Here is a 14,669-nt window from a genome sequence, read left to right as displayed (position 1 = left end):
CCCCCCCCCCAACAAAGAAGCCATTTTATCTTTGCTGTCACTGTGCTGACTCTGCGGCTGCCTCACTCTATTAGGCCACAGAAGCTGCGCACTATTAAGAAACAACAACAACAAAAAAAGTGCATTTATTTGGAGCCTTAAACGGAGATGGTAATCTGGCGAGTGTGCTCTTTGACGAGTATCGATATGGGTTCGAAAACGGGCATGCGTGGCTCACTCAAGACTTTCAATTGACCTCAGATGTGCAACGTGAGTGTGAATGGTTGACACGAACGAGGTTGAGGAAATGGATGGATAGAATAACAGTCTTTTGCTGTCTTTGTTATTGTTTGACTCGTTTTTTTATTCCATGTACAGCAATTTGCATGCAGCAATGGTTGTCTTAACTCTTTGACTCGCAGCCATTTTCACATTTCGCAATCCCGTTCGCTGTTTTACTGGATTTTGACTGATTTTGCAAGGCCCACGGAATATTGTGTTCTATTGCTATAAAAGCATGGAACCGTTCAATAGAAAGATTAAAGTCTCTTCTTTCATCAGGGAAAAAAAAAAGTATGTTTTTGTCTGTTTCCGTTTTGCAGCAATTAGCATTAGAAGAAGTAAAATATTTGTGGTATTACTGTATATTCATTAAATATGAATGATCATTCCATCATGTTGCTGAATGTTTTTTTCAAAGATTTTATTTATTTTTTTTTTTTTTAACTCAGCAGAGGATTATTTTAATGCTGTTAGTGCTGTCACATGGATAATCCAAATGAGAGCGCTGAACTGCCGGCTGAACTTCAATTTTGACAGACCTCTGAAGGCTTTTTTTTTTTCTCTCTCTCTCTCTCTCTCTCTTTCTCTCTCTCTACCCGCTCTTGAGCTACGTCATTAGCCTAAAATGCTAAGCGAGCGGAAAGCCAGAAAGAGAGTAACGAGAATCCGAAATCCTTCAAATTAGTGGAAAGCCTGAAAAATCCTCATTAGCGGAGAGATGCAAGACTCGCTTTTGAAAATAACATTGACTGTAGTGGTCAGATTGGCTTTGCTTACGCTGGATTTATTTGCAAAAAAAAAAAAAAGACTAATTCATGGTGATTGTAACACTAAACCAGAAATTTGCATCCTCTGGAGGGAAACATCCGTTTGTGGTTTCTGGCCACCTGGTGAACGAAATATCACTGAGCATAATAATCAAGTGAAGCCACTACACACTGACCACTGTTGTTAGAAATAGATCTTTTCGCACAGCGGGGCTTTTTTTTCTTTTCTTCCCCCCCCCCCCCCCCCCCCCCCCCCCCATCGTTGTACGGCTGCCAGGACCACACAAAGACAATGACAAATTGCACAGTTGTGTGTACAAGCAGTGCAATCAGTTGCTGGAGTTAAGGTATTTACTGAGAGGAATGGGAGGCAGCAGAATATTTCTATTTTGCAATATCACAGATAATGCGTTAAGTCAATTATTGAAAAAAAAAAAAAACCCAAACATGTTTATCTAAATGGGTAAAATGAGTGACATGGAAATATATTTTTATGAAACAAAAAATGACCATTTTTACAAAACGTTTTCACTCTTTTAAATCTCAATTAAATTCAGTAAATATTACAGTATGTTAATGTTAATTTGTTAAGGTTATTTTTATACTGTTGCACTTTGAGACATGAGCAACACAACTTACAAATTTTTCGGAGTGCTATGTTTCGCAAAAATATTATACGACAAAACTTTGCCTTGAAGTCTGCTAGCTTACTTCTAGCACATGATGGAGCCTATCTCAACTGGCTATGGGCAGTAGGCAGGGTGCACCCTGAACTGGTTTGCCAGCCAATCGCAGGGCCAAACTCTTCAATCCTGCTTTTTACGCCTACAGAAAGCGACGGCGTCGGGTTCATTTTATAATGGTACGTTTTTGGGCATGATTATTGATGTTTATTCTGAGATGCTACTCGCGGATTTGCGTATTCATAGAAACCCAATTTTGTTTTCTTCAAAATCAAAAAAATATTTTGTTTTTGTTTTTTACTTTTTTTTTTTTTTTTTTTTTTTTTTTTTTTTGCCTGGAAATTTTAACTTTTAGTGCCACACGTTCAAAAAAAACTTTAATATGATCATTCACATCATCCTTGAAAAATTCTATTTCATCAGATTTCGTCATGTTTCATTGTAATTTCATATACTGGCAGTCCATTGAAAAGAGATACAATGCTGCCATCTGCTGGCCATAGTGAATGTTTTTCATTCCACAACCTATTGACCAGGCAACGCTGCACTAAGATGTTGCACTGCACATTGATTTAAAAAACAAAAAAAAACAAAAAAAAACATAGTTGACGTCATTTAACGATTATGGCGGCATATATCGTGATTTTACGAATTGTTATTAAACGTTTTTGGCGGTCAAAGGGTTAATGGGAGTCAGTTATTAGTGGAGGCCGGGCCTGTCCCCAACAAGGTGTTTGCTGCACTTTATAAGCTGGTCTGTTGATGTTATGTGTCATTAGAGGGGGCCGTTTATATCCCTGTTTATGTTTTATGTTCTCATATTCGGTTTATTATATGATGTTCTTAGGTACGCTCAAGAAGTCATTAAATCTCCTGACTCAAAGTTTGGCTTGCTGTTCATCTAGTCAGCACTTCTGGGAAGTAAAACCCGAGATGGATCGGTAGACTGTACAATATTTTGGCATTATCTTATTGCTCTTGCTCACTCTAATTTCTAATATCTTTCTAATATAATTTGTGTTTAAATGTGTTTGTTTTTTTTTAAGTGTGTTTAAAGACCAGTGCCATAAATGCAATAACAACTTGCCAAGGGTGCATTTAAATGGAATATTTCCATATCACAGGTTTAACTTGGTCTGGAGCGCAACACCGGCAAAGGAGGAGGGATTACTTGCTGTCTTTAAAATTTTAATGATTTATATAGGTAATTGTAAGAATATTTAGGGGGGAGGGTGTCAATTACTTGCATTTTTTTCGCTATTCGTGGCAGTGCTGTTTCCTAAAAATAAATAAATAATAAATTAATAAAAAAAAATAAAAATACCGTATTTTCCACACTATGAGGCGCACCTCAAAGCCTTCAATTTTTTCAAAAGCTGACCATGCGCCTTATAATGAGGTGCGCCTCATATATGGATCAATATTAAGCCGCAGCAGGTCTCGCTGTCAAGACGCTATCGGTGACGCGCATGCGCGGAAGATCCCGCCATCTTGGATCGCTAGCTAATACTAATACTTTACCTCAGAGAAAATAATAAAACAGCTGTTTATTCATTTTGAGAGTGAATGGAGTTGTCAGAAAGCTGGTTTGTAAATCTATTAATAAAGTTTGACTGACCTATCGGACTGTTTTGTTGACATTCCCTTTAGCGCAGCACCATCTAATGGATGCATAACGTAACCCCAGCCTCTACTGTAGCGCCTTATATATGGAAAAAGCTTTAAAATATGTCGTTCATTGAAGGTGCGCCTTATAATGCGGTGCGCCTTATAGTGCGGAAAATACGGTGAATAAAAACAATTTTTTACCGTTCGTATAATGGAGGTGCGCTTATATGTCGGAGTGTTGGTGGTTGAACACTGCGGATTTGTCTGCGGCGAAAGAAGCAGGTTGCTGGAGTATCTCTTTTTATTATGTGGCCCTTGTTTGAGACGGGCCACCCCCGTTGCGGATTGAAATGTAATAGTATTGTCTTCTACGTGGTCACACGGGCGAAGGCATGATCATTTACAAGAGCCAAGAAGTGTAATGGATCCGCACTTACGCAATTCTCTCCCCTGCACGGTCTGCATGAGCAACGTCTCCGTCAGAAGACTCCAATGATGTTTTCTTCCCCGCAGCTTCCCTCCAACACCTTTTCTCCAAGCGTTGTCATTTCCTGCTGTTTATGAGCCCCGCAATGATGGTGGCTGTGCGCGGATTCTCTTTTATTGCCTGAAATATGAGTCGGGTAATTATGACTCTTAAAATGCGCTCTGTGAAATGTCAGAAATAGTCGAGGAAAAAAAAAAAAATAGAAAAGTGCAGCATTGTCGTTATTGAGCCCACCCCCCACCCCCCCTGTTGATGTATTCCGATTGCCTTCGCCACCCACCAGCTGTTCAAACTCAAAAGTATTTAATTTGTTGTCATATAGGGAAAAGATAAGCAGCATATTCACATTTAAATAAGAGGGCCGCAAGATAAATTTAGCAGGTTAGACTTTCAAGTCATGATTGCTTTGATTTGATTTGAAGTCCATGTTAGTTTTGGTAACAATGGGGTCATTCCAAAGACATTCATTTCCTCCAATTGGTTTTTGAATACCTTTTTTTCCCCCCATTCTATTCTAAATGATAGTAGAAAATACAGTCAACAAATTGCATACATCTGCTCATTTACACAACTAAAAATGCTAACGTGCCAGCTCTATACAATAGTTAGCCCTTGTGTAGCTAGCCCCACAAACGTGACTACTCGAGGTTTGAATTTTGGCCCTCCTGTGTTTGGCGTACTATGTATTCGGGATGTAACGATAACGGCAATATTGCACATCTATTAACTCATTTACTCCCAATAACGTATAAATACGTTTTTTTTAATGTTCTAAGTGTCCCAAAGACGTATTTGTTTTATGCTAGAGCATATAGAAGGCTTTGATGCAGCCTCTCCACTGCAAAGAATGGTTGCAGAAATGGTAGTTATTACACAAACGGCCAGCAGGTGGCAGCAGAGCAAAGGAGATCAACCAGGGCCATGTAGAAAAAAAGCTCAATTACTTAAAATTTTAAATAGATTTGCGAAAACTGATGAAACTTAGCTCTCTTCTAATGCTAATTGCTGCAAAACGGAAACAGATAGAAACATACTTTTTTTTCCTGATGAAAGAAGAGACTTTAATCTTTCTTTTGGTAGATTCCATGCTTTTATAGCAATAGAACACAATATTCTGTGGGCCTTGCAAAATCAGTCCAAATCCAGTAAAACAGTCGGGAGCGAACGGGACTGCGAAATGTGAAAATGGCTGCGAGTGAATGAGTTAATGTTAATTTGCTAAGGTTGTTATTTTTATACTGTTGCACGTTGATACATGAGCAACACAACTTACAAATTTCTCGGAGTGCTGTGTTTCGCAAAAATATTATACGACAAAACTTTGCCTTGAAGTCTGCTAGCTTAATTCTAGCACATGATGGCAAACGTCATAAACAGGCTAACGAATAGCACCTATGTGGCGCTGTTATTCCTGCACTCCTTCCCTTGCTGCTTCCGTGCACTTGGGTCCTCCAACGCCACAAAAACTTTCAGTTTGTGACATGATTAATACCTCACTAATCATTTCAAGTCCATTCTTGCTTCAGTGTTGTCTTGGAAATTTTTGCTAATGGTACTGACCTGTCTCCAGGTACCTCGTTCATTCTTTAGTCGTAATTGCCTCTCCTTTCTTCGACCTGTTCTCCGTTCCAACAACCGCAATTGCTTCCTTACCGAGTAGTTTGATTTCCCGCAAGTGTGATTGACACCGTGATCATTATCAATTCCTTCATTTTACAGCATATCCTCAGTCGGGTCGCGCTCGGGTCAGACTCTTTCCCACCTGACATTTTGGACATGTCACAGACCTGTGCTTGCCAACTTGTGTAAAATGAACTGTGGCCGAAGTTTTGTTCCAAAGAACAATGTTGATGGTAAAAATGTTTTTGCAGCGAAATCCCATTTTCAAAAAAAAAAAAAAAAAAAAAAAAAAAAAAAAAAAGAGTCCTGACTTTCGTTCTAGCGTGTCACTGCTACTTTTCAAGCAGCAGCGTGGAGGCTCATGACTTTGGAGTACACAGATTCCTATAGTTGGTTTCCATAGCAACACAGAGTCTCAGGCAAGCGTGGCTTCTTGGAGTTACATAAGGTGTTGCCCATAATATGAAATACACACCGTTGTGGCTTTTCTCTTTTGTCTGAATTCCTAATTTTAGGTTTGAGACACAAACAAGTCGTTTAATGCCACATTTTTTTTTATCTTTTATGTCACGACGTTGAGATCTGTGTCTGGCGTATTGTACATCACGTGCAAATCTCTCAAATCGAATCGAGCTGGATGCCTCATCGCCGCTGTTGTATGTGTGCGTGATGCCGAACATCTGCTCTTTAGCAACACAATTAAATACGGGTGACACAAACACCTCTTTAATTACTGCCGCAACCCAGGTGTCAATCCTTGAACGACCTACAACAATTGAGAGTATATTAATAACTATGATTAAGGGTTGTACCGTTGTCCCTTTTCAACATGATTAGACAGCCCACACTACAGATTTTTATTTATTTATTTTTTCCGCGAGTGTCTGCAGACGAGGGAAAAATGTAGCGCCGTCGTGTGGGTTATCAGCACATGGGGCAAGTCAAAATTTTCAGTCCACTATTACTGGATTAATGTGAAAACTATATGCTATTTTGTACTTAGCAAGTTTCTTCAATTTTAGATAAAGCGTTGCTGAGTTTTTAGAGATATGAGCTGTCATTCAGGCATGTTTTTTTTTTTTTTTTTGCTTTGACTTACTTGTAAAAATTTGGGGCATTTCACAACCAGCAGGTGACAGGTGACAGATGGTGGATTTTTTTTTTTTTTTTTTTTTTTTTTGAGAGAGAGAGGAAAAAAAAGATCGTGGACTTTTTATTAAAAAATAAAACTAAAATTGTCTTCAAGTTGTTTATTGTCACTTCCAATTTAAAACTAAGTATAGAACAAAGAATTAGAGGTTGTGTATTTAAAACAAACATAAGTTTAGCTTAATGCTAAGTTGCTAACAAACGATGCAAAATACCATTGATGAGCTAACGAATAGCATTGGTGTGACGTTGGTGGCGTTAACTCATAAACCTAAGCGAAGAATATTTGAACACAAACGTGAGCAACACATGCAAGCAGATGCCAAAAAAAGAAATACTCACTCACATATTCTTTATCCTCTATGAAGAAAAACAAATATTACTTCAGCTTACTGAGGAGTTTTGACTGGCTCCATGTATCGCCATGTGCATATATATTAATTTTCCAAATGTGGCTTAGGCACATACACTATATGCAGGAGAATAATGTCCATTGAATTGAAGCAAAGAAATGTGGCAAAAATGGTTTAATTCTTTAATTTAATTCAATTAAGTCATTAGTGTATATTTTTAACTTTTTAGTAAGTAACGTAGTGAAGTGTTGTTTTTATCATTAATAAATACTTATTTTTTTGCAGGGATGGAACGGATTAACGGCATTCCCATTCATTTCAATGGGGAAATATGATTTAAGCCAAAAATAAATGAAATTCATACAATTCAGTCATAGCACCCACTAAGGCAGCCGCTGCTGTATTTCTAAGTGTTGCGCTCCATTGCCAAGACTTACAGTAACTCCAACTCGGAGTGCAACAGAACATTATTAATTGATGCTGGATCCAGCTTTATCTTTGTGTATTACTGTAGCAAGCTTCTTTTTTTTTTCCCTCGGGCTCATATTGGTTTTATCTGTTTGGACTGCGAAGCTTGTTATTTTGATCTTGTGGGTGTGCTCGGGGGAGTCCGCCGCAATCCAGCATCGATTGTAATATTCGATAAGGCCGACTCGTGGCGACGGTCGCATCCCGCGCATTTTAGAGGCTCCCGGTTTGCTATCGCGCTTCACTCCCAACCGCGGCTTTATTTCTGATGAGCTTTTTTTTTTTCCCCTCCCCATTAGATTCATTGCGGCACACTTCCATATGACTAAAGGCCTCGGGACATGGAGGCAATTGTGCAGAAGTAATACTATGAATACCCCCGATGCTCTGAATGTTCAGTCACATGCACATCCGCGCTTGTGCACAAAGGCGCAATTCTTTCATGACCTTGGGCGCAGATGCCTCCACTTTCAATCATGACGTCTTCGTCTCACTTTGGACGCCGGCTGCTATCGCGGCTTTAAGGCGGTAATTAAAATCTATGATAATAAGCCGGCGCAGTCACCAATTACCTAATGGATTTCAACAAACCTTGAACCAGCGCCCCGCAGCCGTTCCTTAATGCTAAAAGAGGAGGACTCTTTGGACGGATAAAAACGGATTTAATCTTTTTTTATTTATTTTTTTTAGACGCAAACTCAATTATCGATTATTTGAAAGCTCGCTCGCGCTAATAAAAAAAAAAAAAAAAAAAAAAAAAGATGGTGAAATGGCTCGGAGCTCTGCCGCAGGCAAAGTGGTAAGATGTAACGCGAGGGGGTTATAATGGCAGCGACTCGGTAATGGTGATGAGCTGTCGCCGCTTAGCAGCAAATAACGTGCGGCTGATCCAGTGTTGTCACTTTTATACCGGCTTGAGCACTTTCACTTTGGCCAGTGGTGTTGTTGAGTGGCAACACATCAGGAGGGATTCACAGATGTCCTTTAAAAAAAAAAAAAAAAAAAAAAAATGGCTGTTAAATACAGGCTGATTAAAAAAAAAAAAAAAAAAAAAAGTCTTCAAATATTGTGTTTGCTGTGGGGAGAAATTATTAAGCAGTGTGCAACTTTTTTTTTTCATTATGTCACTCAATATGGGTAAACCACAATTCGATACTGTGACTATATTTGACTCACGATATCAATAATATCACGATACACGATATCTACGATTTTTGATATATTGTCAAAAAAAAAACTTTTAGCAATATATCACGATATATTGATTGATTGAATTCTTATTTTTCATTTTATTATTATTATTATTATTATTATTATTGTTGCTGTTATTATTAATTCAATCTCTGGTGTAATAACCTTATTTATTGATTGATTTCATTATTTTTGATTTTATTATCTGTTCTCATTGCTGCTGGACATGTAAATTTCCCAGAGGGAGCCATCCCAAAGGGATCAATAAAGTCAAGTCTAAGTCTAAGTCTAAGTCTATATGTGACTGAAAAAGCCAAACAAATGCCCATAAAAAGGAAAATGTCTAATTATGCATTTATTCAATGCAAAAACTCTTACAAAATACAAAGTTCTGCATTGTGCCTCACATTGTAAACATTGTAGAGTGAGACAAATTAAAGTGCATAAACATTTATAACATAACACACTGCACAACTGGACACATGACATCGATATCTACTGTCAGTGTATCGATAATTTATTGCAACAGGGAGCGCAACAATATATTGCGATATCGATTTTTTTTCCCCACCCCTAATAGATGGATGGATAGATAGATAGATAGATAGTATTCAGAATTCTATTCAGTCCTTGTACAAATCAAAATGATCAAAGATGCAGCTAAGTACATGGTTAATGTAACACAGCCCTGGATTGACTTTCCCCTTCAGCCCCATGAAGCAGCCTCATCACGACCATCAAAAGAAAGACAAACCTCCTGAAGGCTTTTCGCTCTTGCAACCGGTTCTCAAGTGTTTTGCTCCTCCAGCAAGTAATCCTTTATCGCCCCTAGTGCACTAAACACAAGTAGCTCGGAGGACCTGTGTTTTATTTCTAAAGGTTATGTTTTATCCCTTTTGTGGAGTGAAAGCTTTCCTGGAATAAATCATAATATATTTTAGATTTACTGGTTTATGCGCTGGCCTTTAGCAACACAAAACAAAACAAAAAAAAGTTTGGAGAAATTAATTCCCTTTCTGGTATTCCCGTCCCCATGGAAGATGAATTTGGATGATGAGTAGCACAAATGAGTAAAGCGGGATACAACACATACTGACTTCTAACATCCTAACCGATTTTTCTTTTTTTTTTACCGAACAATTCTGAGCTCTTAAAAAAAGAAAAAAAAAAGATATAAAAGACCCGACTGTGTTCTTACTTCTTCTACGTGGTGTACTCAAGATGGTAGCATACCAGACATCTACTGTAGTACCAAGACTATCCTGTGAGAGGCAGCATGGCGCAGAAGATAGAATGATTAGTTGTTGAAGAAGCTAGGCTAACTGTTAGCTTTGCTAAATATTAGGGATACTTTTCTTTTTAGACCAGTACGACTATTTGCTCTTGAGAACCCACTATTTGTTTTGACATGAAATTCTACTTAATATAATGACATAATTGTGAAAAATAGCTTCTTCTTTTTCGGCACACATGATAAATTTGTCGGTGTGTCAAATGTGTAGCGCCAACTACTGTTGACTTCAGCAGTGTGTGAAGAGCTACGACGTAACTGTGTAATATTTGCTCCATGAATGGAACATTTTAGTGGACAAATTGAGTCTACCATATATGACAAGCGCATTTAGAGTTTAATGCGACATCTACCTCACACTAATTTCAGGTTGAAGTGTCCTTTTTATGAGTCACTCTGCAGTTGCTCATAAACATCGGGTTTAAAAACTGCCAATTAATTATAAGCTTTTATTTTGGCAGCTGTGTCCGTGATGTCATCAAGCGAGTTGTGTTTTTTTTGTGTGTGTTTTTTTTCTCTCGGGGAAAATGAAAAAGCTGCCACAAACCTAAATAGTGGATTGTAATGGACGAGTGCCAAGCCTGTGATAAAAGCGCCACCGCGTTTAATCATCGACAAACATTAGTCCTTGCTCGGGCAACGCAATGACAGATAATTTGCGGCTTTTGCTGAAGAACGAGATTGAAGGTGTCAAACTCAAGGCGCAGGGCCAGATCTGGTCTGTTGCGTCATTTAGTGGGGCATTTAATTTTCTTCTTGCAAAAACTTATATCAAAGGAATATATATATTTATATATATATATGTGTTGGATATCTGTACAGTAATTTCATAATAATACATAAAATTAAAAACATGTACTATACTGTCAAAAACGAGTGTGATATTGATTTGTGTTGAGGTCATTTTTCTGCCACTAGATGGCATAATTGCATTTGTAAGACATTGGCAACAGCTCAGTGCATTTTTCTATTCATATTAAGAGCTAATCTAATCTTTAAAATGAAGTATCTTGTCTAATACTGCACATTTTTAAAATTGTAAAATACAGCTTGACCCCAGTCTCCACAAATATATGCATTATTATTACATTTATTACTGCCAAATTTTGACGTGTGACGTGTCTGCTGCGTTGCGACTGAAATTCCCCCAGTGCAGGCTTTCCAAGTAAGGGGCGGTCATTAACTCATTCACTCCCAGCCATTTTCACATTGCGCAATCCCGTTCGCTCCCGGCTGTTTTACTGGATTTTGACTGATTTTGCAAAGCCCACAGAATATTGTGTTCAATTGCTATAAAAGCACCTATCAAAAGAAAGATTAAAGTCTCTTCTTACATCAGGAAAAAAAAGTAAGTTTCTATCTGTTTCCGTTTTGCAGCAATTAGCATTAGAAGAGAGCTAAGTTTCATCAGTTTTCACTAATCTATTCAAAATTGTAAGTAATTGAGCTTTTTTTTTTACATGGCTCTGGTTGATCTCCTGTGCTCTGCTGCCACCTACTGGCCGTTTGTGTAATAACTACCATTTCTGTATCAAAGCCTTCTTGTATGCTCTAGCATTAAAAAACAAAACAAAAATAACGTATAAATACGTCTTTGGGACACGTGGAACATTTAAAAAAAAACGTATTTACACGTTATTGGGAGCAAATGAGTTAATCGTGCATTAAAAAAACATTTGTGGCGTCAAAGGAACTTTAAATTAACTCCAAATGGACACACAAATGGACACCCCTAATATACGTATGAATTTGACACCCCTGAAGTTACTATGACAACTTCTCATCTGGTGTTTGTGCCGCCCGACAGGGATGACGTGCCAAGCGAGGACGTCGTACACCGAGGACGAGGTCCTGTGGGGACACCGCTTCTTCCCGGTCATCTCCTTGGAGGAAGGCTTCTTCAAGGTGGACTATTCCCAGTTCCACGCCACCTTCGAGGTGCCCACCCCGCCGTACAGCGTGAAGGAGCAGGAGGAGGCCCTGCTCCTGTCCTCGCCCCTCATGGCCCCGTCTCTGTGCAACAGCGGGGAAAAGAACAGCTCCCTAGACTGCCTTGAGACACTGGAGGACAATGACAGCACCACCAAGCTGCCCACCAAGCTCCAGAAGATCACGGGACGGGACGGCCTGCCCAAAAAGCTGCTGAGGATGAGCTCCACCACCTCGGAGATGACTTACAGTTTCGGAGACCTGCCCATGAAGCTGCAGCGGATCAGCTCCGTGCCCGGAGTGTCCGACGACAAGCAGGGCGGGAAGGCTTCCAAAATGAGCACAGAGCCCATCAGCAAGTCGGTGGCGGACTTACCCCCCAAGCTGCAGCGACTGGCCGGGGGAGGCAGGATGGACGGACACCTGCCGCCCAAACTCAGAAAGATGAATTCCGATCGGTTTACATAAAGAAGCCACCCACCCGTCTTTCGACTCTCCTCGTACTATTTCCCGCTTTATGAATTGGACAACCTTTTTCTCATGTACAATATGTGCACAAACACAATCTGCGTATCATTCGTTCTTTCCATTTTCAATCGCAAATTGAAAAAAAAAAAAAAGAGACCAATTTAGTGCTTTTTTAATAGAACTGAAAAGTTTTCATTTTTCAATTTTAGGCTCAGATCAAAACATTCTAAATGTGGAGCAAATCATTTCCACAGCTGCGCATATTATACGTCATAATATGGATGGATGGAGCGTGGTCTGATTGTGAGGGTTAGCAAGCTAACATATCTTTTACTCATTCTTGCTTCCGAACTTCCTTCAACGTGTCACACAAACCAGACATACAAATCAAACTGAGTTTTCTTTTTTTGTTTGTTTGTTTTTTCATCTGAGCCTAAATTTGAGTTTGAGTTTATTTATTATATATTACAAAATAATATATAATAAAATAGATAAATACATAAATATAAAAATAGATACAACTATACTATAAAAACAAACAAATAAATAAATAACTAATTTTATAATAATAAAATGATTTAAATTTTAGCTAGTTTCAAAAACAAAACAAAAAACAGAATAATGAGTTTGAGTTTATTTATTATATATAACAAAATAATATATAATAAAACAGATAAATACATAAATGGAAAAATAGATAAAACTATACTATAAAAACAAACAAATAAATAAATAATTTTATAATAATAAAATGATTTAAATTTTAGCTAGTTTCAAAAACAAAACAAAAAAACAGAATAATGAGTTTGAGTTTATTTATTAAATATAACAAAATAATATATAATAAAATAGATAAATACATAAATAGAAAAATAGATAAAACTATACTATACTCTAAAAACAAATAAATAAATAAACAATTTTACAATAATAAATTAATTTACATTTTAGGTAGATTAAAAAAAAAAAAACAGAATAATGAGTCCCTTTTTTTAAAAATTATTATTATTACCACGTTCAATTGCAAATTGAAAATGAAAAGAACAAATGCCACACAGATTGGATGGAGTCGAGCACATCTGCCCTGGAAGTATGACAAGTACGTACACGCAATGACGAGAGACCTTCTGACTCTTTTTAGGACGGTGTACAATCAGCACAATCAGGCATGTACGAAAACAGCGCATGTAAGAACCGAATCTCAATAATTCCTGGCATGTTTTGTTTATTAAAAAAAAGTTCATTAGTGAATCTACAGAGAGTGGAAAATTGCACAAAGCCATACGATTTAAAACCAACATGAGATGATTTTTAGTTTGTGGCGACGGGTGGCACATACCATTTGTTCCTTGAGTTTCTTGCTTTTGTTGTTTAATGTAAAGTTGTGGCACTGTTCCGTTGATTGCATGCTCCTCTTAACTGACTATACAAAAGGTAATAGACAAAGATGTTTTAGCCTTAACTATATTACCTTGTTTCCATCTTCATGTTCGCTCACGGTATTTTCTTTGCTGTTTCATAAGCGTGATGATTTACTACGTGCCATTTTTCAACGACTCTGTTCGTTGCGCAAACACTGGATTACTTTGTTCGACGATGGTCTTTTCCCACTGCATCTCATGTCCCGGCTGAAAAGGGCAACAAACGGCGACGCAATTTCCACATGCTTATTAAAGTCACATTTCAGTTCAAAGGGTCTGTCCCTGTACTTGAGAAGCACAATGCAGTCACTCCATCACATTATCAGTCAGCATTTAAGTATGGAAAGCTGTTTCAGCATTTTTTTTTTTTCTTGAGATCCAGCTTAAGATCCATGTACTAGCCTTAGTCCTCACTAGTAATGCAGTTCAATAGAACAACTTCTAGTGCTTCAATAGTCACATCTGCTTGTCTTACTGGTAAACCTCGGTTTTCGAACATAATCCGTTCCAGAAGGCTGTTCTAAAAGCGACTTGTTCGAAATCCAAAACAATTTTTCCCATTATAATTAATGTAAATAATGTTAATTCGTTCCAAGTCAAAAAAAAAAAAAAAAAACTTTTTTCAAGTTTTTTTTTTTTTTTTGACTTGGAACGAATTAACATTATTTACATTAATTATAATGGGAAAAATTGTTTTGGATTTCGAACAAGTTGGAAAAAAAACTTTTTCCAAGTTTTTTTTTTTTTTTTTTACTATTTAACACCATAAACTGCACTGTACAGGACTGTCTCGGAAAATTAGAATATTGTGGTAAAGTCCATTATTTTCTGTAATGCAATTAAATAAGCAAAAATGCCGTACATTCTGGAATCATTACAAATCAACTGAAATATTGCAAGACTTTTATTGTTTTAATATTGCTGATTATGGCTTTTTTTTTTTTTTTACTTGGTCTGAGGAAATATTCTAATA

At 37.6% G+C, this 14,669-nt stretch overlaps 1 protein-coding gene across 1 annotated transcript in view; it reads left to right on the top strand.

Moving 5' to 3' along the window:
• The window catches only part of kcnj3a (potassium inwardly rectifying channel subfamily J member 3a), a 38,098-nt gene extending 23,851 nt beyond the window's left edge, over window positions 1–14,247 (top strand). Inside the window, exon 4 of the mRNA XM_077537018.1 lies at window positions 11,686–14,247. Within this exon, the coding sequence (XP_077393144.1) occupies window positions 11,686–12,275 (590 nt within the window). The 3' untranslated portion in view covers window positions 12,276–14,247. The remainder of the gene's footprint in view (window positions 1–11,685) is intronic.
• Window positions 14,248–14,669: the final 422 nt, after the last annotated feature.

Source organism: Festucalex cinctus, chromosome 11 (genome assembly GCF_051991245.1).
Source record: "Festucalex cinctus isolate MCC-2025b chromosome 11, RoL_Fcin_1.0, whole genome shotgun sequence".
NCBI classification, from domain to species: domain Eukaryota; kingdom Metazoa; phylum Chordata; class Actinopteri; order Syngnathiformes; family Syngnathidae; genus Festucalex; species Festucalex cinctus.
This window is presented reverse-complemented; position numbering and strand designations above follow the sequence as displayed.